Source organism: Xyrauchen texanus, chromosome 27 (assembly GCF_025860055.1).
Source record: "Xyrauchen texanus isolate HMW12.3.18 chromosome 27, RBS_HiC_50CHRs, whole genome shotgun sequence".
Classification (NCBI taxonomy): domain Eukaryota; kingdom Metazoa; phylum Chordata; class Actinopteri; order Cypriniformes; family Catostomidae; genus Xyrauchen; species Xyrauchen texanus.
Window position 1 is genome coordinate 8,194,792 of NC_068302.1, and position 24,655 is coordinate 8,219,446.

At 38.7% G+C, this 24,655-nt stretch overlaps 2 protein-coding genes across 2 annotated transcripts in view; one reads left to right on the top strand and one right to left on the bottom strand.

Annotated features, from left to right (window-relative positions):
* LOC127620823 (bone morphogenetic protein 1-like) overlaps window positions 1-12,370 on the top strand; it is a 118,220-nt gene extending 105,850 nt beyond the window's left edge. The window contains 2 exon segments of the mRNA XM_052094078.1: window positions 5,889-6,139; window positions 8,534-12,370. Of these exon segments, the coding sequence (XP_051950038.1) occupies window positions 5,889-6,139; window positions 8,534-8,671 (389 nt within the window). The 3' untranslated portion in view covers window positions 8,672-12,370.
* Window positions 12,371-16,926: 4,556 nt separating this feature from the next.
* LOC127620822 (protein dispatched homolog 3-like) overlaps window positions 16,927-24,655 on the bottom strand; it is a 90,928-nt gene continuing 83,199 nt past the window's right edge. Inside the window, exons 20-21 of the mRNA XM_052094077.1 lie at window positions 23,940-24,100; window positions 16,927-19,875 (exon numbers count right to left, since the gene is read on the bottom strand). Coding sequence (XP_051950037.1) covers window positions 19,531-19,875; window positions 23,940-24,100 — 506 coding nt within the window. The 3' untranslated portion in view covers window positions 16,927-19,530. The remainder of the gene's footprint in view (window positions 19,876-23,939; window positions 24,101-24,655) is intronic.

The following is a 24,655-nucleotide window of genomic DNA, read 5'->3' on the forward strand; positions in this document are numbered from 1 at the left end:
ACCTTGTCTTGTTTCTCTGTTGCCCTTTGTCTGCCATTTTTGTCACCTTTGCATTCCTTAGTTTTCACTTTTGTCCCTTGTGTAGCTCCTTAGTCTCTTTGTTAGCTTTCTTGTTCACTTGTCATTGTTTAAGTACTACACTTCCCAGCATCCACCTGCCATCATCACTGCCATTTTGTTCATTGTTCTCACCTGTGTCTTATTCAGTCATCACTCACTGTGTATTTAAGCCCTGCTTTTTGTTCACTCCTTGTCGTTCGTTGTTTGTTGTTAGCCTGGTTTGTGTTCCCTGCCCGAGTTCTCTGTCTTGTTCCTTTGTGTTTAGTTTTCAGTTCTATTTTCCCCATTGAGGGTTGTTCCTTTGTGTTTATCTTGCTTGTTTATTTAATAAAGTGAAACTGCATTTAGATCCGCATCTCCTCGTCTGCCTTGCTGCTCAAGCGTTACAAGATGACAGTCACATCTGCAATCGCATACACATTAGTTGTCATGGTAACTCAGCAATCTTGCCTATATTCAACATGCATGAGATTTTTGCGATGGATATTTTACCATTGATTATACTGTGTATAATCAATTTATTTAATATATATATTTAATTTGTTTTGGTTCCTGGGTAGTGTTATTTCCTAATTGCTTATGCCTCAAAAGTATAGAAAATGGCTATTATTCCACCACAAACTTTGCTTTTGTGACCAGGACAGTGATATTTTGAAAATTATTTATTTTCCAGAATATTCCAGATAGATTCAGTGCGTAGTAAACTTGGAGTAACTTCTAGAACTTTCCAGTGATATAAATAGTAGTATAAATACAGGGGCCTTAAGATTAAACTTTATCATCATTGTGCAGAGTACAGGTATAGAGCCAATGAAATGCAATTGTTTTTGCATATCCCAACTTGCTGGGGTCAGAGCACAGGGTCAGCCATGAAACAGCACCCCTGGAGCAGCAGATAGGGTCAAGGCCTTGCTCAAGGGCCTGTGCACTGCAAAAATCTCTTGTAATTTAAGTTATAAAATGTGTTAATTTTTAAAACTGTAAAAGTTTTTAATTTGCAATGTTATTGAAAATAATATACCATATATGAAATATGTTAGTCAAATACTAATTAGTCATGGGTGAAATACATTTATTTTTGTAGGATGGTACAGAGGGGAAAATAGAGCCATGAAATACACTATCCCAAGAATTTGGTGGGAACACACTGACCACACAAGCAAACTGCTACTTCTGCATGGTGGACCTTTCCAAATGTTGGACTGGCAAGAATGCCAGTGGACCTTCCTTCATCCATCACCATGGAGCCACACAGCCATGAGCTCCCTGTACCCCGGAGAGAGAGCAGCCGTCTTTAGAAGAGAGCAGCAAGTCAGAGAACGAGGAAGAGCTTTTGACATCTAGGCTCAAGCAGTGGAACTTTTTGGATGAAAGTGTGCAAGTTGCAAATCAGAGGAAGCATCACCAACCTTTTTCCAGCTTTATGGGCACTGCTTCTGCCAGAATGTGACCAGTCTGTTCGAGGCAATTGGAATCGCCTTTAACCAAAATGAGTGGCACCTCTTCATTGACAGCTCATCCATGAGCCTTAAAGACGTGCTGCTCCATAATGGTAAGTGCCCATCTCTTCCCCTAGCTCACTCGGTGCACCTCAAGAGGATTACAACAGCATCAAGACCTTGCTGGAAGCCTTGAAGTATGATGAGTATGGCTGAGAGGTCATAGGAGACTTCAAAATGGTGGCATTCCTGATGGGTCTCCAAGGTGGTTTAAACAAGTTTCCATGCTATCTTTGCCTTTGGGACAGCAGGGACACCAAGACACACTACCACGGGCGGGACTGGCCACAGCGGACCAAGTTCTCTATGGGGAGGAACAGTGTCAAATGGGAGCCACTGGTGGACCCCCAGAAGGTGCTGATGCCACCACTGCACATCAAATTGGGCCTTATGAAACAATTTGTCAGAGCTCTAGATAAGGAGTCGGCAGCCTTAAAGTATCTTCAAGACTTCTTTCCTAAGCTGTCTGAGGCAAATGTCAAAGCTGGTGTCTTTGTCAGACCACAGATAAAGAAGATACTGGAGTGCAATGAATTCCCCAACAAGCTCACTAGTCGCAGTGGTTCGGGGCTTCCTGGGCAATTACAAGGCTGAAAACTATGTGGAGCTGGTTGAGACTCTAGTGAAGAACTATGGCACAATGGGCTGTAGAATGTCTCTCAAAGTCCATATCCTTGATGCTCATCTTGATAAATTTAAGGAGAACATGGGAGCGTACTCTGAGGAGCAAGGCTAGCACTTCCATCAGGATATACTGAACTTTGAATGCCACTACCAAGGACATTATAACATGAATATGATGGGAGACTACATTTGGGGGCTGATTCGTGAAATCGATTTACATTATAATCATAAAACTACTCACATCTAAATCTTTTGTAGTCATTTTTGTATTACTTTAGTATAAATACATTAGTATGTTGTTTGTTTCTGACTTTATGTGAACGAAGACACATCCGCCGTTTTCTCATTGGAAATAGGTACATTTCAAAATATCACTATCTTGGTCTCAAAAGCAAAGTTTGTGGGGAATAATAGCCATTTTCTATACTCTTGAGGCATAAGCAATTAGGGAAAAACTCTTACTACCCAGGAACAAAAATGTTGTTACATTTTGTTCATGAGGGCATTGTACGAATATGAACATTTTTCAAAGACAACTGCTTAAAAATGGGAGAGGTGGTATATGCTTTGTTTGCTGCTGCTAGTGTTGTTGCTGCCTGTTTTAGTGGTGACATCCTGTATTTTGGCTGAAATTACAATGTCCCATACAGGACGCCTTTTATTTTTGGGTCCTGTATTTTAGCAGAGAGCGAAACATACCATATTGAAGGCTTTGTGTCCCATATTAAAGTACAAAAAGGTTGGACGGTGAGACGAGGACTTGCGTCCTGTGATGAAATGCTAAAAAAAAAAAAATTATGAATCAGAATTGATGAAAAAATATAAAAACTGGATAAAATGTTATATACAAAACAGAATAAAAACTTTGTCAAAGAAACAGTGTCCAGTGTTCACTTGCAATGGTAGTCCCAAAAGCAGTTCCTTTCATCTTAAAAGCAGAGACAGAGATTGCACTTCCTGCAGAACGTATTAGAATATCCTTTTTTGCAGTGTCTACAGCGTCCTCTTGTTGTCTTCACCGGGAAATGTGCAACCATGTCCCGGCGCACATCCGTTGGTGGTTCACATGCCCTCTTGGCTGGGACCCCATTTGGTGGACCCCCATAAGCTGAGGATGGTCTCTTCTGAGCAGTCACAGGTCTCTGAGGTGTCACTGTTATGGACATCAAAGGGCTCCCACTGGCTGAAGATGGCAACCCTCTCCTTGGTATGTTGACAGCCGTTTTTGTCAGGATGAGAGAGGATGCTAGTTGTGCCTGAAACATCTTTTTCTTGGGAATATTGAGAGCTTTGCAGTCCCGTTTGTAGAGGAGCCAGGCATTGATCACAGCAAGGATAATGGTGTGCCAGAAGATCTAACTGTACCAGTGGCGTGATTTCATGGGGAACTTGTATTTGGCTGCAAATCTACACTGCCCATATATTTGTTGTAAGCACCCACTATGCAAGGTCTCTCAACTTCAGTGTAGGATTTGGTGGCTTTGTTCCAGCATTGAATCTTTTGCACAGGTTCAGTGCCAGCAAAGGATGACACAAGTGTGACTGCACTGTTGTCATACCATTTGAAAGCACAGATGTTGTGGTTTGCCTCCACTCTGATGTCAAAGCTTCCTCTTCCCTTTTTCTTCAAGATCTTCTCATCTTCAAGGTTACAGTTGGGTAAGAGCATTTGCCTGGCTGTTCCCACATAATGAATTCCACGAGCAAGGAGCTGAACTACTAATGGGACACAGGTGAAGTAGTTGTCTGCGTAGAACTTGTAGTTCTGACCTTCTGGAAGCGTGGAGGCAAGCTTCATCACAACGTCACCTGACATTCCAAGTTCAGATTTGGCTCGTTTTCCATCGGCACTGCCTTGGTTCACATCAAAGTCACAGAGCATGCCAGAGATGCCATTTCTTACCCACAATTTGAAGCCCCATGGGTGAGATTTGCCTCGCATATACTGCTTAATTCCACTGAATTTCCCCTTGAATGGAATCATCATCTCATCCACAGTGTTGTTCTCTTTGGGTACCACCTGCAGGCATTTTTCTCTGAATGAATCAAGCCATGGTCTGAGTTTCCACAGTTTGTCTTTCTTCATGCTCTCTGGCATTGTTAGGATGTTGACAAAATGTAATGATGTCAGCAGAGATTGGAACCTGTGGCGTGACATCACATCAGAAACAGGGGTGTACCGCGTGTCTGACTCCCAGTACATACGGACACCAGGCATTTGCATCATCTGTTCAATTTCCTTGGTGTTTGTGTTTATAGTTGTTCCAGTCTTTTGAAAGCTGTACTGAATAGTGTGTTCTGTCAGAGCCTGAATCATGTCTTCTGACACAAACATCTGGAAGAACTCTAGTGTGGAGGGAAACATCATCACTGGTCTCGTCCGGACCAGAGAAATCAATATTAGGACTGATGAAATCATTTTTCAGCCAGCGATACTGGTCCCGGGCATAATTTGTTTAGTTGGTTGGCTTGGTTTGGTTGGCTTGATGTCTTCATCATCATCATCATCATCATCAGCTGGACAATCAGTGGGTCTCTGATTCTCTTTGTCCACTTCCTCGACATTTTCAACCACCTCCTCATCACTTGAATCACTGGTGTATGATTCAATGTCAACATCACTCTCTCCGTTTTGGATAGCATCAATGACATCTTGCACAGTGCAGTACACAACTCTCCTTGCTGGTGTCATTCTGAAATGGAAATAATAGTTAGAGTATGTTCAAATATAACTAATTCCAATGCAAATGAGTCCTATTTATGCAATACATTCCACTGAAGTCACACAATACTGTCTGGCTAGCCTAATGTGCTCTCTACTTAATAATCTAAAAGGAATATACAAACCTCCAGACCTCATAAATCCCCACTTTCCAGAACATTCACACCTGTCCCTGAACAATGCACCAAACATGCAACCCCCACATTCCAAAACATTTGCACTTGTCCCTGAACAACCATTCTCCAAAGCATTCCACAAACAGTATCTGCCTTGGGCAACAAGCAGATATTTGGGCAAACAAACAAAGTCCAGATAAAAAACAGTTAACTATATTTGACTGCTTACAGAAATAACATTGATTTAGAATTATTCAAATCTAGTCTAAACTGAAAATTATTACAAATAACACATTTATAAAGAGTGAATCATCAAATACATTGTATTTCTGTAAGTATTTATCCTATATCTGAACATTTGAGAAGTGTAATGTCTCCATGTAATGTGCATGGTGCACATGCTATTTTGACTACCATTTTCACCCAACGTTGTAAAGTTACAACAAAGAAAAATCAAAACTGAAAATCAAATTTGATGCATGCATTCCACAATAACTTAGAATATGTAGCTCATGTAATTACTAACAATCACAAAAAAAAATATTTCTGAGATTTTACTTACTCTAGTCGAATGAAACAAGGAGATGTGCTTTCAGGAAAGTTTGCTGGTGAAATGAGTTCAAAGCCTTATGGCCAAACCTATTTACACATTTACTATCCAATGGCATTGAGATGCAAGACAATAGGACCCATTGGCTATGTAAATGTGGTCTTTAAAAAAAAAACATTTGCAAAGGTGTTTTTGGAGAGCTAAAAGTGATGTTGTGATTTTACAACAACGGCTCTTACAGGGTTAAAGGGTTAAAGTAAGACAGCACAAGCTCACTTTACGTTACAGAGTTAACTTCTTTGTTCTCTCTTCTTCAGAGTGTGGAGGCCGTCTGAAAGCTGAGGTCAAAACGAAAGAACTCTACTCCCATGCTCAGTTTGGTGATAACAACTACCCCGGAGCATCAGACTGCCAGTGGGTGATCTCAGCAGAGAAGGGTTATGGCGTGGAGCTCATCTTCCAGACCTTTGAAATTGAGGAAGAGGCCGACTGCGGCTATGATTACATGGAGCTGTTTGACGGGGTGGACACCAAATCACCCAGACTAGGCCGCTACTGTGGATCAGGGGTAAAGCACAGATTTTTTGCACAATTGCCATGCCTAATACCATCACACCAGGCATTTTAGAGAAATAAGTTGAGAATACATAAATGATACCTAAAATTGTGCAGCTTCTATACTTTTAATTTTATACTGACTGAAGGACCTGTGGCATATTTAGGGACCAGAATATCATAGAGACATGGTGTTGGGCCCTTTTAACATGGGCCAGTAACCAACTACCTAGCAACCATCCAGAACACCCTAGCAACAACTTAACAATGTGCTAACCTTAGCACATTGTACACCTTAGCAACTGCATAGCAGTGTCTTGCAACCACCCAAAACACCATAGCATTGTGGTGGCATCTCTTACATTGTATTATCTTCAAAAAAAGATCATTTGGGCTGTATGTGTGATACCCAGTGTTAGAATCAATAAGCAGTCAAAGAGAGTGGGTGTATGAGAGTGTTTGCTCAGTATGCCACAAAACAGCATTTCATTTACTTTGTAAAATAAGTTGCTTAAGCAGGTTTCATCAGATGTTGTTCTGATACTGGCTTAGCCATTGGGCACAGCTTGCTTATTGAAAAGAGATTCGTTTGAGAGCATCTCAGACACTACACATTTGTCTCAATTATGTTTTGATTGCCTACCATTAAGGTCATGCTTTGAATACAAAGCAAATGATAATTCACTAACAGCAGGGAAAATCTCCCTCGAGCTACTCTGGCTTAAGTGTCCTGCCACATTAGGGTGTCACAGCCCAAATAACCCATTTAGACTTGGTTGGGAAATAGTCACACACTCTGTCGCAGGCGAATTTCATTTTTCTTTCAGGCCTTTCACATCAGCTCACAAGGCTCTGTAGGCTCTGTTCTAAACTCTTAGTGAGCAGCCTTGCTGTTTACTTTAAAGCTAGGGCTGGGGAATGTATTGATTATTTGAGATGATTTTGCTGCCGAAAAAATTACTCTACATTGTAAATATAATCATTAGCAATAATCACTTGTGAACGGGGAAAATATCTGAGTTTACATTTTCTGCTATTTCTTGTGTTTTTAGAACACCTGGTTGTGGAGACTGTCGCACCATTATTTGAAATATTTGAGTCTATTATTGTGGTCTGTTTCAGGCCACCTCCACTCTTACCCATTGTCTCTGTTTTCAATTTCCTAACATCCTCGTTTTACAAAATGTGTCTTTTCGGTGACTCTACATTTTTAGTCGAGGAAAACACAATTCTAGTGTGGATGAGAGGTGTAAACGTAGCTGAATTTATTTCTAAACAAATACATATTAGTGTGGACGTGGCCTCAGATAATGTCGCTCTCTGACTAAGGCCACATTCACACTAATCCGTTTTAGTTTCAACACTACATTTTCAGTTTCCTAATGTCATAATTTTTCAAAGTATGGAGACTGTTTCGAAATGCTTCATTTTTGGTGGAGGATAACACCAAACTTAGTGAAATTAATGTGTTTTCAAACAAAGCAAGGCCACATCCACACCAATCCATTTTTGTTTAAAGGTTTTCTGATTTCTAAGGTTTTCCAAAGTATGCGGCAATGGAGAGCTTTTTTGAAACAGTCTGTTTTTGGTGGAGGAAAATGCAGTTCTAGTGTGGATGAGAAGGGTACACTTAGTGAAATTCATGCGTTTAAAAAAATTACATTCGTTAGTGTGGATGTGGCCTAAGTAAGCAGTTCTTGGTCAGAAAATGCTGCAGTGTGGACCAGACTTGATGCCATTAGTCAAAAGTCTGGCTAAGTGAGGCTACAAGCTTCAATCATGAACCATAAACAGAACGAATGTCTGTATAAATTGTTAATAATTTCATTTTGACATAAATTGTTCCATTGACTTAAAAGCGCAATGTTATGGAAGAATAATTTTTTTTAATGATTTCCACAGATTTAGTTCTGGTTTTCTTTCATGAATAAGGCCCTATGAGTGTACTGACATATGTAAATGAATCACACTGGGGAAAATTAAAAGTCTGCTGGGACAAACATAAATGCACTGAAGTGGACAAAAATTTCAATCTGAATAATTAATATGAAAGTATTCTTATTTATGCTAACATTTTAATGCACAAGGTAATGAGGTTGGTTTAATGAATCAGGAGATTATGGGTTTCTATACAGTGTGTACAGCGGATTTTATACATATGTCGAGAGTGGTGGTGGCATATTGGGCTAAAGCACATAACTGTTAATCAGAAGGTCGCTGGTTCGATCCCCACAGCCACCACCATTGTGTCCTTGAGCAAGGCACGTTGCTCCGGGTGAATTGTTCCTGTAATAAGTACACTCGCTGTAAGTCGCTTTGGATAAAAGCGTCTGTCAAATGCATAAATGTAAATGTAAATGTGTGTGTACATGTTCACATCTGCCTTTATCTTCTTTTTGAATTCCAGCCTCCCGAGGAGATCTATTCCACCAGCGACTCCATTGTCATCAAATTCCATTCAGATGACACTATCAATAAGAAGGGCTTTCACGTGCGTTACACCAGTACCAAATTTCAGGACACACTCCACTCCCGTAAGAAGTGACCCTTAGTGGCCGGGAGGGGCCATGCAGGGCCTTGGGGTAGGCGAAGGGGCCCCAGGGGGAGGGCCTCGCCCATCGCTCGGAGCCCACCGGCCGCCAAGAACACCCAAACTCGACGGATCAGCCGCAAGAATGCCAACCGCACCTCAGTAGTTCACAGGGGCTCTGGCATCCCCTACTGACTGTGAGGAGTAAAGCCATTCTGCAGTAGACCTTGTTGTTTTTTACCTGTTTTCTATTTGTATTATTACTTTTGGGGCAAGATGTGAAAGGGGGGACGAGGGGGAACGTATTCAGTTGATGGATACTTAAGGGATCATGAGCAAAAACAAAGAGATTATGGTATGGGAGGGTGGGTGGGTAAGGTGTGTGTAGTTGACTTGATGCTGATCACCCCATGGAACCCACCCCTTTATTTGTATTTTTTGTCATGAGCCGAGAGTGTGCATTTGGAAAATATAAACCTTCGGAGGACCTCCTGCAGGAGAACTGAGCAGTCAACCCTCACCGAACCATTCATCAATACAAGAGTGGAAAGGAGAGATAAGTGGAAGAGTGGAGTAGGGCATTCCAGACAGGTTCCTCAAAGGATTTCCAACCTTGAAACATGGGCTGTTTTATGTTCGTTACTTGAACGAATGACATTGTATGTCAAAGAAATGCATTTAGTACAGTTAGCAGGACTTTTTCTCTTTATTCTCTCACTTTTTCTTCCATTCCAAGAATAAGGTCCTCTGTGTTAAAGCCTACACACTGAGTGTGTGGCAGTCCCAAACTCACCCAATGTGAGGCCCATCCTTAAAATGTTGTCTTGGTCACTGGCAAATTTAAGCGACGGCCCTAGAAGTACAGTCTTGTCAATGGGTTGCATTGTTTTCGATTGTTCAGCCAACAAAACACTGGAAACACGTTTTTCCATACATTTCAAGTGGATAAAAAACTAGACATAGGACCGTAAACTGGGCTGGACTGGTAATCTGGCATACCGGGCATTTTCCAGGGGCGGACTGGCCATCGGGAGAACCAAGCAGGCCGGTGGGTTGGCCGCGAAACGGGCCATATGATCCGACGAATTATGCAGAACGGACCCCACAACGGCATAGCAATATGCAGAAAAGGACAGAGAACACCCCCACCCCCTGCTCAACTTTGGGCCAGTTGCTATGTAAAATCCCTGGCCAAATTCTCTTCCCAGTCCAGCCCTGAACGTAAGACCTATTGAACTTCCTGTAAGTGTATCGTTCGTTTTAGGTCTAAGCTTGTTTTCATTCATTTCAAATTAAAGATGGCGTCTACTCTGACTAAAGCCCTAGGTATAATTCCATTTTAATGCGAACGCGAGCCTGTCAAAGTAAACTCCATTTAACTATGCACGCATACGCAGGCGGTTGGCGCATGCACGCTAGGACTGCTATGAGATACTGGACTATTTCTCCTCAGGAGTTAAGACCCATAAAGATGTCTTTTATATTCATTCAGACTCGAGTTATACAAATGCAGGTATCTCCAGACCTCCTCACACACACGTTCTTGACTTGCACACACAATGTGGTTGATTTTATTTACATTTCACAATGTTTAGCGGTGATTAGATCTTCTTTGAGCGCTTCTTTGTGAAAGAAACGGCTCAAATGTGAGTGCTGCCACCTTGTGGAACCACTAGTTTGTGCAAGTAACTTCAGCTGCATGCACATTGTGTGCGTTTAAAGATGCATTAAATGGTAAATGGTCTGCACTTATATAGCGCCTTTTTAGCCTTAGTGTTATTCATAGCGCTTTAGAATGCGTCTCATTCACACACACACACACACACACACACACCATTGACTTCAGAGCTGCCATGCAAGGCGCTAGCCTGCTATTGGGAGCAACTTGGGGTTCAGTGTCTTGCCCAAGGACACTTCGGCATGTGAGTCATGTGGGCCAGGATTCAAACCACTAACCCTGTGATTAGCAGACAACCCGCTCTACCACCTGAGCCACAGCCGCCCACCTAAGTGCTCGCACACTGCTGATTACGAGATTTGTGTCACCCGTCTGACCGAAGTATACTTTGGACTTAAGGTTCATTGTCTTCAGTACCTTGTTGTGTAACAACTTAGCCAATAAGTTTGTGTTGAATGTAGAAGGAATTTCATGTTTAGTGGTCTTTTGGTCTCCAAATGCCTTTGGATATTTGCTAGGTAGATGTTGCCTGCCCCTTTTACACTGATTATAAGTGCTCCCAATGGCGAAACTGTTGGCAAAACTGATAAGACTGAAAAGTGTAAAAAGGTCATTTCTACCAATACTGTGCCTCACATTGTGACAGTGAGTGTGAAGGAATGGTGCTATTACAAAGAAGCCTAACATTTGTTGTTGGACACTTGAAATCACTATATCAATATCTAATGACAAGTGAGGAAAAGAGAAGGGTATTTTGTTCAAAATATCTGTACTCTCCAAGCTGGTTTACCTAAGGAAGTTTTTCCATGCTCAAATCCAAAAGCCGTACCAAGTTTCACAGCTAGAATCCTTGCAGAATACTGCTGAATAGTGTGAGGTGTTCGTGCACGTCTCGCCAGTAAAGGTCCACAGGGGTTAGTTATTTGATCTGAAGTGTTACCGCACTCCAAGATTGTCCTGGTGAAATATGCAGTATACATCACTGCTGTCCTACCTCTCTCTCTCTCTCTCTTTATCCAGGCCTCCTTTTCATTTTATGACATCATTTCGCACACATTTGCCTTTGTGGATTTACCTAAAGCCCTTTTTAATCTCAGGTTCATAATATTTTCTTGTTCTTACCCTCTGAATCAATTAAAGAAACAAGATTTTATTTGTTTCAAAACTTTATTAGTGTTTGGCTTAAATGTGTCAAATCCAGGATGGCAAATAATCAGGATTCATGTTTTAAATGGAAATGTTTTAGGCTTGAACATGTTTTAGGCAATTGATGATCTGGTTTCTGTCAAAAGTTTTCAATGTCAACTTCCGTTTACGTTAAGCCACAGGTACTGTGCTTGGGACCAAACAAGTTGCTCAAAATAGTCTTGCAAGCTAAGGATAGTTAGCTGTCATGGTCTACCACTTTTCCTAATGCTCACATGATCAACCAACTTAAACTGGATTTTTTGTTTGTTTTCTGTCAAAAAAATATCTATAGCCAATTTAGCATCTCTGTGTTTGAATATGCTTTCTAGCATAGCTTTTTAGAGTAGAGGAGCACTTGTACATTAAAGCGCATCCTCCTAAGCATTATTAATGTTTTAATTGCATCTGTTATTTCCTGCTAGAAGTGTATTGTGTTAAGAGGGTAAAGTTGGAGACGCAAGCTTAAAATGATCTGTTGCACCACGTTTTCTGAAATGTTACCTCAGCATAACAGTGTATGCTTGATTTATTCACCCTGACCGGCCTTCCCTTGTTAGACTTGGTACATGTTTATGCATTTTATCATATGTATGTATGTAAATATGTATTAATGTATTCAAAGTACACTAAACCATAGATAACCGGATGAGAATTAAGGCTATGTGTAATTGCAGATAAAAGATGCAATTTGTTTATATTGTATAGCTAATTTTCACCTATGTATTGCACATAGTGTTAACAAGTGCATCTATTTCATAAAATGTTATTTTCATTTTCCAATGCTTCATGTCACATTTTGTCTTGTAGACTCAGGAATTATGGACTTACCATTTCATTAACTGAATAAAAGCCCAAATATACCAATTGAATTAACAATTAGCACTTTGTAAGAAAGTTGAGCTATGTTAGAAGCAAAAAGGTCTGACAATTCAGTGCTTTGCAAAAGTATTCAGACCACTGACCATTTCTCTCATATTACCGAATTACAAATGGTACACTGAAATTTCATTCTGATTGATATTTTATTTTAAAACACTGAAAGTCAAAATCAATTATTGTAAGGTAACATTGTTTTTTTTTGTTTGGAAATATTTTTATAAAAAACAAAAAACTGAAAATCTTGCTTGCGTAAGTATTCGACCCCCTTGAGGCATAGGAAGTGTTAGGTTTGCGCCACACAATGCGCTTTGAGTTTAGGTCAAAAAGCTCTATCTTGGTCTCATCTGACCACAAAACCTTCTCCCACATCGCAGATATGTCACTCACGTGCTTTCTGGCAAACTCCAGACATGTTTTCAGATGGTACTTTTTGAGTAATGGCTTCTTTCGTGCCACTCTCCCATACAGGCTAGCGTTATGCAGTGCTCTTGATATGGTTGACTGGAGCACCATTACTCCACTTCCAGCTACTGAACTCTGTAGCTCCTTCAAAGTGATGGTTGGCCTCTCTTTGGCTTCTCTCACAAGTCTCCTTTTTGTTAGAGCGTTGAGTTTTGAGGGACGGCCTTTTCTTGGCAGTGCCTGGGTGGTGTGGTGCAGCTTCCACTTCCTGATTATTGATCCAACTGTGCTCACTGGGAAATCCAAACTTTTGTATATTATATTGTACCCTTTACTTAATCTATGCATTTTTTTAACTTCTGTGGAATGCTCTTTGTCTTCATTTTCTTTCAGAATAACAGCCTGGCCAATGATCCTTCAACAATGGGTTTTTTATCAAGAAAATTTGAACTTTACCATTGGCATCCACCTGTGAATCATTAAAGTAATTGTGTCCTCGTTTGGGCAATTTCTTTCATCGGTGTAACCTGGCAACTTCAAAAGCACAGGGGTTGAATACTTATGCAAGCAAGATATTTCATTATTTTATTTTTTTGTATTTCCCAACAGAAAACCAATGTCACCTAACAATAATTGATTTTGAGTTACATTGTTTTTAAATAAAATATCAAACAGAATTAAATTCCATTGCACATTTGTAATTCAGTAATATGCGATAATTGGTCAGGGGTCTGAATACTTTTGCAAGGCACTGTATATATATATATATTTATATACAGTATATATATTACTGTTGATTTTTGAACTGAATACATAATGAGTACAGATGCTCTGAACATCTTGATGACCATGTAGATTTGCAAATACACCACATATCAGCACTGCTTTTGCTATATATCACACATCATCAATTAAGAATGGTCAACACAGTGCATTATTAATGCCTATCTACCGTTTCCAGCATTAAAAATTAAACAGAATCGATGGGAAGAGCTAAAGAAAGTCAAACAAGTTTTTTAGTAAGTGTGAAGTTGGTTAGAGATCTCCTAAGATGAAAGGGTTCACCTTATGCTGTAGAGTGGAAAACAGCGGAAGGATAAGATGGCCGTAGTTTTTGGTCTAAATTTATGTGAGAGACTCAAAGTGTAGATTGTGTAGTGTAGATGTCTATGTATTTTGAAATTATTGATTTAATATGAATATAATCTTCCTTTTACACCCATAAGGAATCATGTTGCTATCAATTAGAATGACTTTTTCATGCTATAATCTTATGAACAGCGTCATTTAGTTAATTTATGAACACATCTTTCTGACAGTTTTCTTGACCGTGCATTTGCAGACATTGCAGCTCTGTCATTCCTTACTGCCTTTACTTATTACTTCATTGAGTAATCAGATTACAAATTACTAAATAAGTTTTTGTTTTTGCTCTATTTCAAAATTATAGCTATTTTTCCTTGTTCATTGTCACACATAACTCACATTCAGCACCAAACGTTTCTCTCTAATAGTGACCGGTGTTGGATAAGATAAAGTAATGCACTGCCAATTACTAATAACTTCTCTAAATATTGTAATCAGATTATTATACTGATTACGTCATTGAAAAGTAATCACATTGCTAATTACTTTTAAGTTATGTTACTTTCTAAAGCACTTTTCCACTAATCAAATTTAAAACAATGTCACTTCAAATGTCAGAGAAATGCAAATATCTAATTTACTAAATAATTTGTAATCAGATTACACGCAACACTGATAATGACTAATAACTCTTTTTTTTTTTTTTCAAATAAAAAATTATTTTTTCAAAAATGTTTGTGTATCCCAATTAATGTATTTAAATGAACTTAATAGAAAGTCAGTGACTGTAATCTGATAACAAGAATATAAGATGCAATGTGTTAGTACTTTTAATACAAAAAATTGTGTAAGATTACAGTAATTCATTACTGTGTAATTAGATTACATCCAACACTGCTAATGAGATAATTTACACAAAGATACCTTTGAGGGTGAACTTGCCCTTCAGGCTCCACGCCCCGGTCCAAAAGCCTCTTCAAAAGTGTGTGTTGTTGGCGTTTCAGGAGGTGAGTAGTCTTTAAGAGATTAGTTCACCGAAAAATGAAAATGCACTCGTCGTTTACTCGCATGCCATCCCAGATGTGCATGACTGACTTTCTTCTGTTGAACACAAATGAAAATTTTTAGAAGAATATCTCAGTTCTGTAGGTCCACACAATGCAAGTGAATGGTGACCTAAACTTTGAAGCTCCAAAATCACTTCAGAAGACATGGATTAAACCACTGATATTTTATGGATTACATTTATGCTTTCTTTATGTGCTGTTCTCTAAACTTCATTCTGGTATGGAACACCCACTTTCCTTTATTGAATTTATTCCCAGTGAAATTGATTCAATAGATTCAAGTCCAATCAAATACATTTTCCCTTTTTAAAATCATGTTTCAGGTTCACATGCATACGTAAAATGTGTTGCAAAAGTCATGTCATGTTGTCTTGAATGCTATAACATGAATGGTTACTATGACTTTTGGTTACTTTTTAGTTTTACCACAAGCACTCACTTTGATCAGAGGAACCACCTAACCACATCAAGTCATAATGTTTGTGTGCAGAAAATTTTGTGTGCACTCTTTGTGCATCTTCTAATTTCCTGCATACAGAGGTTGTTCAGTGGAGAGCTTTTAGAAGCAAAATGAGTGTCAGTGGTTGAAAATGTAATGCAGCTGGTGTATTATTTCCAGAGTGCTAGTTAAGAGGTCACACTGAACAAGCCAACTGAAGGACGGCTTATCATCATTTTTGCATTGAGCCTGTGTGTCTCTGTATGTGTTTTTCAAAATAAAATCAATGGAAACAATAAAAAATGACATATGGTTAAGTGGATCCATTTGATGCACAAAAACACAAATGCAAGCAATGGTTTCACGTTTTTTTTATTTTGTTATCAAACCACATTAGAAGGACAACATTACTCTGTAGAACTCAAATGCCTTTTTTTTTTTTTTCACAAGAATCTTTAAAAAAGCCACCTTGTAGTTCATGATTTTAGTTTCATCATACAAAAGTCCTGGCAATGCCATTAACATTTCACATACAAACAAACAAAAGCTTTTCTGATGATGTTTACATTGAAACACAGCTAAGTGCCCTAAGGTAGTAAGACACTGTAATCAATTTAGACTGAAATTCATGGTTACATTACAACAAAACAATGCAATCTCATTTCTTTCATTACTGTAAAAAAATGTTGGCCGATGTCATACGTTAAGAACACTCTTCATGTTTTACAGGCCATGCTTCTTTTGCTTAAAGTCAACATGATATCAAAATTAAGCCTATTTACTTTCTTAATACACATTCCTGGTCTTGCCGTGCACAAGAAAAATAATCTTTCTTTAAAATGTAATAACTTGCTTCTCCTGAAACAACCTTTTTGGCTGACATCACCAATGCCGCCCAGGCAGGCAACATAATGTCAACCAATAGCCAAAAATCTATTTAGGTATTAGGGTTTTAGGCTGCTGTTTTAGGTAATGCAGTCTTTCTAAATTCTTACCAATAGTTAACACAATACTTTAATGGCAGTTAATGTTAAAGGGATAGTTCACCTAAAAATGAAAATTATCTTGTCATTTACTCAACCTCATGCCATCCCAGATGAGCTTGACTTTCTTTCTTCTGCTGAAAATAAATAAAACAATTTAGAAAAACGTCTCAGCTCTGAAGGTCCTTACAATACAAGTGAATGGTGACCAGACCTTTGAAGCTCCAAAAATCACATAAAGGCATCATAAATGAAATCCTTATGATTCCAGTGGTTTAATTCATTTCTTCCAAGGTAATATGAGAGGTGATAGTGAGAAACAGATCAATATTTAAGTGCTTTTTACTATAAATCTCAACTTACACTTTCTGAGACATACAGTGAAAAAGGACTTAAATATTGATCTGTTTCTCACCCACACCTATCATATCACTTCTGAAGACATGGATTAAACAACTGCCATATGAATGACTTTTGTGAATGCTTTATGTGATTTTTGGACCTTAAAAATTCTGGTCACTATTCACTTGCATTATAAGGACCAACAGAGCTGAGAAATTCTACTAAAACTCTTTCTTTGTGTTCTGTATAAGAAATAAAGTCATACACATCTGGGATGTCATGAGGGTGAGTAATTGATGAGAGAATTAAAGTTTTTGAGTGAACTTTCCCTTTAATGTTATAAATGCAATAATAGCTAATAACAGTAGAATTAAAACAGAAGCTCTCAAGAGTCAACTTAACCTTCAGCTTATATGTCCTGGTCAAAAATCCTCCTTAAAAGTGGGTGCCAGTGGTCTTTCGGGAGTGAAGTAATCCTCCAAACTCATCTGCAAACTCAAATTCAGGTTTGGCACTATTTTGGTAATGCCACTTTTCACAATCCAATCAATTTGCTATTGATTAAAAGGACCCCTGCATTCTTTTCAAATGAATATCCCGTTTCAATCTGAAATGCATCACATGGGTTGTGATTGCCATTTCATGTTGACTATCCCAAAGCTGAAATGTGGGCCTTCTGGAATTGATTTGAGCTTGAAATTCCAACACATAACATCCCACCACTACAGCCAAAAATGTCTTTGTCTTGTGTCATACAGACTTCTGTCTCCTTTACTGTTTTCCTCCATGCAAGATGAATTCACAGAATTAATATGTCTCCTGACACTTCAGGACCCCCTCAGACCTCTCAGAAGATCAGATGTGAGACATGTCATTCTGTACCCTCAAAGTCACTTCAGTTCAGGTCATGAATAAGATACAAAATAATGAAAGGTAATAAATTCTTTGTAGTCATACATTTACATAAAATGTAAGCCCATGACAGACTGATTCTCTTACATGGGACTAATTTCTGGTAGCAAATGCCTCAAACATCAATGTAATACATCTATGAGAGTTTGCTACCTTGACGCTGACTATTCATGAACTGGATTTCCCAATTTCTAACAGAATTTCCATTCCCCTTCTGTCACTCACTCAATGTTGTGTCGATGTAGTGACATTAGGGGTCGCTCTTGAGAGCCCCGAACACCTCTATTCTTTTGAGAAAAGGCCAATGTGAATTGGCGAATTAAATTTGCATGCCACTCCCCTGGACGTACGGGTATAAAAGGAGTAGGAATGCCCACTCTCATTCAGATTTATTCTTCGGAGCCGAACGGTTGTATATTTATATATAATAAGATTTATTGTATTCATATATTATTTAATTAGAATAACAAGTAAGGCCCAAGTATTTTAAAAAGTCATATGTGACGTTGTTTCTGCGACAACCCCAGAGCTCCGAAACTCACGTCTGAATTCACTCATTTCGTTCACTTAATGCCGAGATGTAGTGCACTAATTGCCATTCATTATATAGGTAATAGTGAATGTGTGAACGATTGCAGACACTGCCACTCTTGTTGCCACGACTGCCTCCTGCCCGCACATCTCAAACGCGGCCCGCGCACCTTGCTGTGCACACACAGAAAAGCCTACGTTAGAATTAGAGCCAAAATTTCCCTCAGCGTGCCGCCTGAAGTTGGAGCTGTGATTTTAATCTGCAAATATCAGCTTGTCTTGGTGTTGCATGACGAAACTATATTTTTTTTTACTGTGCGGAGTGAAGAAAGTGTTTCACTTTGAAGAGTTTGATGCTACAGCACCGATGAATTGAGTGACAGTCTGTGGCACCGGCTCAGCGCACGCAGCTGTGTGAACTTCCACTCTCGTAAAAGTCCCATTCAATAAATTACACATTAATTAAAATTAAACCCAGTAATGTAACAACAGTAACGCCACCCATTGTAAAGAAGTAAAAGTAAAAATTTTTTTTTTACATTTATAGTAAAACGTACCTCCTTTTAAACCTACTCTAAAAGTATTTTTTTTTCTCAAAAAAGTTACTCAAGTAAATATAACAGAGTAAATGTAGCTTGTTACTGCGCACCTCTGCCTAGATGTCCTTCCTTCCTAGCCCTGTGGCTCGCGAATTCGGCAGAGGAGTTCGCAGTCAGACCCATTGAGAGAAAAGGCCACGGCTGGCATGGCCTGCTCTCATGCTAGTATCTCAGGGATGTGGGGAACTACATGACGTATTTTTGGGGTGTTGGGTGAGCTTCTATAGGGACCCCTAGTGTCACTACATCAACACAACGTCAAGTGATAGACAGAAGGGGAATGTTTTGGTTAACCTCCATTACCTGATGGAGGGAACGAGACGTTGTGTCCCTCTTGCCACAACGCTGTACTAGCCGCTGAAACAGCAGGAACTTGTCTCGGCTCCTCAGCACAAAACCTGAATTAGAGTGGGCATTCCTACTCCTTTTATACCCGTATGTCCAGGGGAGTGGCATGCAAATTCCACTCGCCAATTCTCATTGGCCTTTTCTAGAGGTAAGAATAGAGGTGTGCGAGGCTCTCAAGAGTGACCCCTAATGTCACTACATCGACACAATGTCTCGTTCCCTCCATCAGGTAACGGAGGTTACGACAGTAACCAAGATGTTTCACCATCTTGCTGAAAAACCTCATTATCACATTCATAGTACAGTCATATACATGTCATCTCAACATATCACATTTGCTATGTGCACATTTGCACATTTGAATTTGCAGTCTGAATCAGCAACAGGTGGAATTTGCAGTGTGATTTTTTGATTCCAACATTATATCAGCATGCCAGGAGCAAATTGTAATCCAATCCACCAAAAGAGACCTCCAGAGGCGCCCAATATCAGGACAGCCAGAGTGGCTTTTAGCACTGCCCTAGGGGGCCGAGTAAAGTCGACAGGGCCCATTGTTGCTAGTAAAGCGGTAGTCACTGTGAGTGTGAATACGATGGAGATGGCTGTGTTAATGGCCACAATCTGACCAAACTTTGCGAAAGGCACAATGACACAAAAAAAGAGTGGAAAGGTAGATATCACTGTGGTAACGGCACTAGACACTATGGCGACCCCGACGTGATTGGCTGCTTCAAGGGTCCGTAGTTGCCGTTTGATTGATGAGTCCTGTAAGTCAAAGAAATGGAGATGAAAACAATGAATGCTCAATACCTTCTGCATACAGTTACTATGAAGACCATTATACACTTTTAGAAGCTACGGTTAGGATGTGATACAATTGGACACAAGTTTGTGCTATAATAGAGTGCAACAGTGCCTGTCCACCTTTTCAGCCATTTCACTCTGGAAGTATTTTCCAAATTCATTTCTTTCATAAGGATGTCATAAAATCCTTTAAAAAAAGAGTTCTAAGCCATGAACCAAACCAACAAGCCCCAAGGTGAATCAAAACAAAATTGGAGTGTGAACTTTAATTATATTCATTAAATAATTTTTCCTGAGGCAATGCACTACAATCCCGTGAGAATTATGTAATTAAATTAAGAATGATGGAAATTTATAAAAGTATTGACTTGGTCGGGTTGTCTAATTAATACATTTATTTAGTGTGATTAATTACATAAATAGTAAACCATTAAAAAGATGAAAGTGCTATTAACCGTGCATCCAGACCCATATGTCAATTTTGTAATAAAAGTACAAATTTTCCTAGCATCTAAGCAACAAGCTAAAAGTAAAGTGAACTTTGTGTTGTTACGAGCTGCGTCAACAGGGGGCAGTCAGCTTGCCTCAACAAACCGCACAAACAGCATATGGAGCTATATTTGTGCCACAATTCTGTATGCAAATGATTATATTTTGAGCATGCAAAATTATAATTTGAGTGCACAAAATTGTTCTGTGTGTGCAAGATGATATTTTGAATGCAGAAAAAACTATTTTACAGTTTTGTAAAGTAATTGTGGCAGCGGGGGCGTGGTCAAGTTCCCGTCCGGAGAAAGAGAAGCGGTAAGGGCACTTGCACCTGAGCTAAATTATGTCTAACACCTGTCGATAAAACGACCCACGCCACCAGCAGTCGGGAGGGAGAGTCTGGGGCCTGAACGATTGTGAAGCTATAAGAGTGTTATTGTGAAGCTGAAGAGTCACTGTTGTGTAGCCGTGAGCACTGCAGTGGGTCGATTAAAAATCCTTACCTGAGAGGAGCAACTCGCCTTCCGTGTCCTCCTTCTAAACCCTTTACGGTAATGTATCTTCTTGCAAATTAATTTATATAACTCCATTGTTTTTTGAGTGTGCAAGATCTAACTCACTCTCTCCGCATACCCACTTTATGTGTGCTTATAGCTTTGACTGTTGGCTTTCTGAACATGGTTAAAGCATTACAATGTGCTAGAATTATAGCCAATCAGAGATGAGGGGGTACATTTTAATTGGCTGGCTAGACCACTAGTCATATTCCTAATCCAAACAGGAGTAAGAGAAGAGGTGCTAGTTACGCAAGCAGCTCTTTTGTTGACTTAACTTATTTTATTGAACCTTTATTAAATGTTTTTCTTAGTCTGTACACTGCCAATAGGCTTACTAGCTAGCTTACTATCTGGCTAGCTCTCTTCTTAGTGTTTGGTTCACTTGGCTAGCTATCTAAGTCAACAATTTTTGTGAAATTAAATCAATTTAATCTTTTCCATGTGTAAACACTTATGTAATAGTGTTGGAACTTAATTGGACTTTCTATCACAGAGGATATTTTGTTTACAGCCATTTATTCAAATAAATGTGTCCAGTCAGCCATGAATCAGCAACCACTGAACCTTCTTTTTTTATTATTACCTGAAATATTAATGTATTTTATGTTATTTTTTCCACATTCTTTAGTGTATCCTCTCCCATTTTCTAAATGCCTATACTATAGGCGTGACAACAGCCCTCTGTGTTACCTCCCCCACATACCCCCAGAATCTATATGTGTTCACATCCATAGTGTGTTGATCTGTCCCAAACTGCCTTATGGTTTCATTGCAACTCAGAAAGCAATTCAATCCACAGGGGAGATTACATAAGGGGAGGATCAGATATTTGTATTTTTTTATTACATCATCCTCCATGATTACATGCAAACTGAGTAGAGAAGTGGAGTAATAGCAACGTTTCTTCATAAGACTAAAGTGAGAATGTATGGGTCAAACCTCACCCAAGTTGGAAACACTTTACTTGAAACCTGGATAATGCATTCTAAAGGTGTTCATGTTGTTATTCATATTGTATGTTTTATATATTATTTAAAATAAGTTATAATACCTTGTACCTATGGTTATTCCTTCAAAGAATATAATGCATTATGACACATGATATACTACACATGAATTTGGGCATTTATCATAGGTTTTAATGCATTATCCTCTTTTAAAGTATAATATATGATTATTCTGGAGAACATTTAACTGAGCATAAGGGGTATGAGGCATAATACTTTATTATAAACCTTAAATTATTCATACTGTGTGACCACTAACATGAACTCTTTTTGTTTTGTTATTATTAGGAAGACTAGCTTAGTATGCTTATTTGAATGACTTCCCTGGAGCACCTCAGGGTTCAGTACTCTTGATCAATGGCACAATGGTGACAGGAAATCCCAGTAGCTTAACAGTTCAAACATTGCCCCTACCTGGGATCCAACCTGTAATCTTTGGTGTTACTTGCCCAGAACTTGAAAGACCTCATGGAATTGCTTGGGGAGCACAGTTTCCACTCTTTGTTAACATATTTCATGCTGAAACAGCAAGTTTGTGAGGGACATACCAAAGGGTTCATCCATTTTTTAAGACATAGCCAAAAGGCTTTGGATACCATTATTTGCAACTAACTTGTTTCTGTTTTCTCAGAAGAGAAAGACAGCAAAACTTAATTTTGTTAATGTTTAGAAATACACTAGCAAATAGCATAGTGTATATAAACCAAAAATTCTAATTCTGATTTGATTCTTTAACTCCTTTGCACTAAAACAAAACGTTAAACAAAAATTGCTTCATATGGTAACATCTATATAAACTGATTTAACATCACTGAATCAACCTGAATACAATAGGTTACACCAACAAAACTCATTTTAATGGGTAGATAATGTAGAAATGGCTCCTTAAAATAATAATATGGGTTCAGTACAAGTTAAACAATCAATATGCATTATAAAATTGCTTACTAACCTTTTCTGTTTAAAGTTATAACCAATAACTTCACATACATTGTAAGTGCCCCACTGGAACCCAGATTTGTGCTTTTTTTAAAGAAAAGGAGGGGCAAGTCAAAATAATTTTTGTGGTAAACAATATTATGCCACAAATGCTGTCGATTGAGCTTAATTTGTACTGAACCTGGAATATTCACTCAGTTCAAGTGACTCTGTGCTGTCAGTAAAGCATTAACATTTTGACATACAGAGTCATGTGACAAAACATTGTGGTGCCGATCACAGCGAGCGAGTTTGTCTTTGGCCAACAAAACTATATCTGGTAAAATACTATCTAAGTTTTTACATTGAAACCCATTTGAGTCAAAAGATTAGTGTTGCTAGTTTCATACGATATGGAATTTTTCTAATTAGAGCCATTAATCGTGAAACAGCACACTTTTGCTTTTCTTTAGCAAAAAAAAACTCTTTAGAAATCCTATATTTACTGTGCATTATCACACTGAGAATCAATGGGTTCATCCAAAAACTGAAAATGTTGCTTTTAGAGGCTGTATATGGAGTTAGAATGAAAATAAGGTGCATTTCGAACTGTTCTGAGACCAGCGCAGCCAGACAGCACACTGAACATGAATATGAATAAACAACATAATATAATAATAAACATAATAATTTGATTTTTAAAAATCTGACTTTCTATAGCTTGGTATTATTAAAACAATTCACAACTTAGTCCTGCTGTACACATACGTGGACATACATTTTTAGGAAATCTATTTGCTCTAGAATTTTGTTTGCATGTTTATTAGGTGCTACTAGTTACAAATCAAAAAGGGAAATTAAAAATGCACATAGCAGTCACACTTTCAGAATACCAATTTTCAAAGTGTGCAACCACCACTACAGGAACGGCCATGAATATGAATATCCTGAAAATAGCCACTAAAAATGTTTTCAATTTAGCACCACAGAAGATATATTTAGACATATTTGTTAGGTAATGGGCAAAGGGTAAACATACCAAACTGCGATCAGCCAGTCCTAAGGTCCCAGTGTCTCCAGCCAGTAGATAGCCTTCCACAAGATGTAAGCAATAGTCTACCGAAGAGCCCACCAATATAGAGAGTGAGATGGCTTCTACTGCACCCATCTCCCAACCTAACCAATACATCATCGCCACCACCAGGCAAACCATTCCTGCAACATACATAGTTTACAAATATAACCAGTGGACAATAAGTCTAAAAATTCAAACAAATCAAAGGGAATGTACACAAATAGACATCAATGAATGCATGCGTTACTTGATCCACAAATGCACATTCAATCCGTCACAAGACTATTTTGTGTTTGATTTGGAACATTTTCCTTTTGTTTGCAAACACAAATTGTAATACATTTATAAAAACATGTGTCTCTACAAATCCCAGCACATTCATTTAATTTAGAATTTCACAGACACAAGATGAAGGGCACTTGTTTGTGGATTGTAAGATACATTTGCCACATTTATCAAACTGATGGATAAGTATGCACCCATTTGTTAATCATTTTGAGACTAATTTTATCCCATAAACAGAGTTATCAGCATTACATTTATGTATTTGGTATATTGTTCATTCAAGATGTACATTTTATCAGTACATGCATAACCAGAGAATCAAACCTATGACCTTGGAGTTATTTGCGAAAAAGTAAATCAGTTTATTATAGCGCCACCTAGAGTAGAGTGTGTGTGTGTGCATGAGAAGT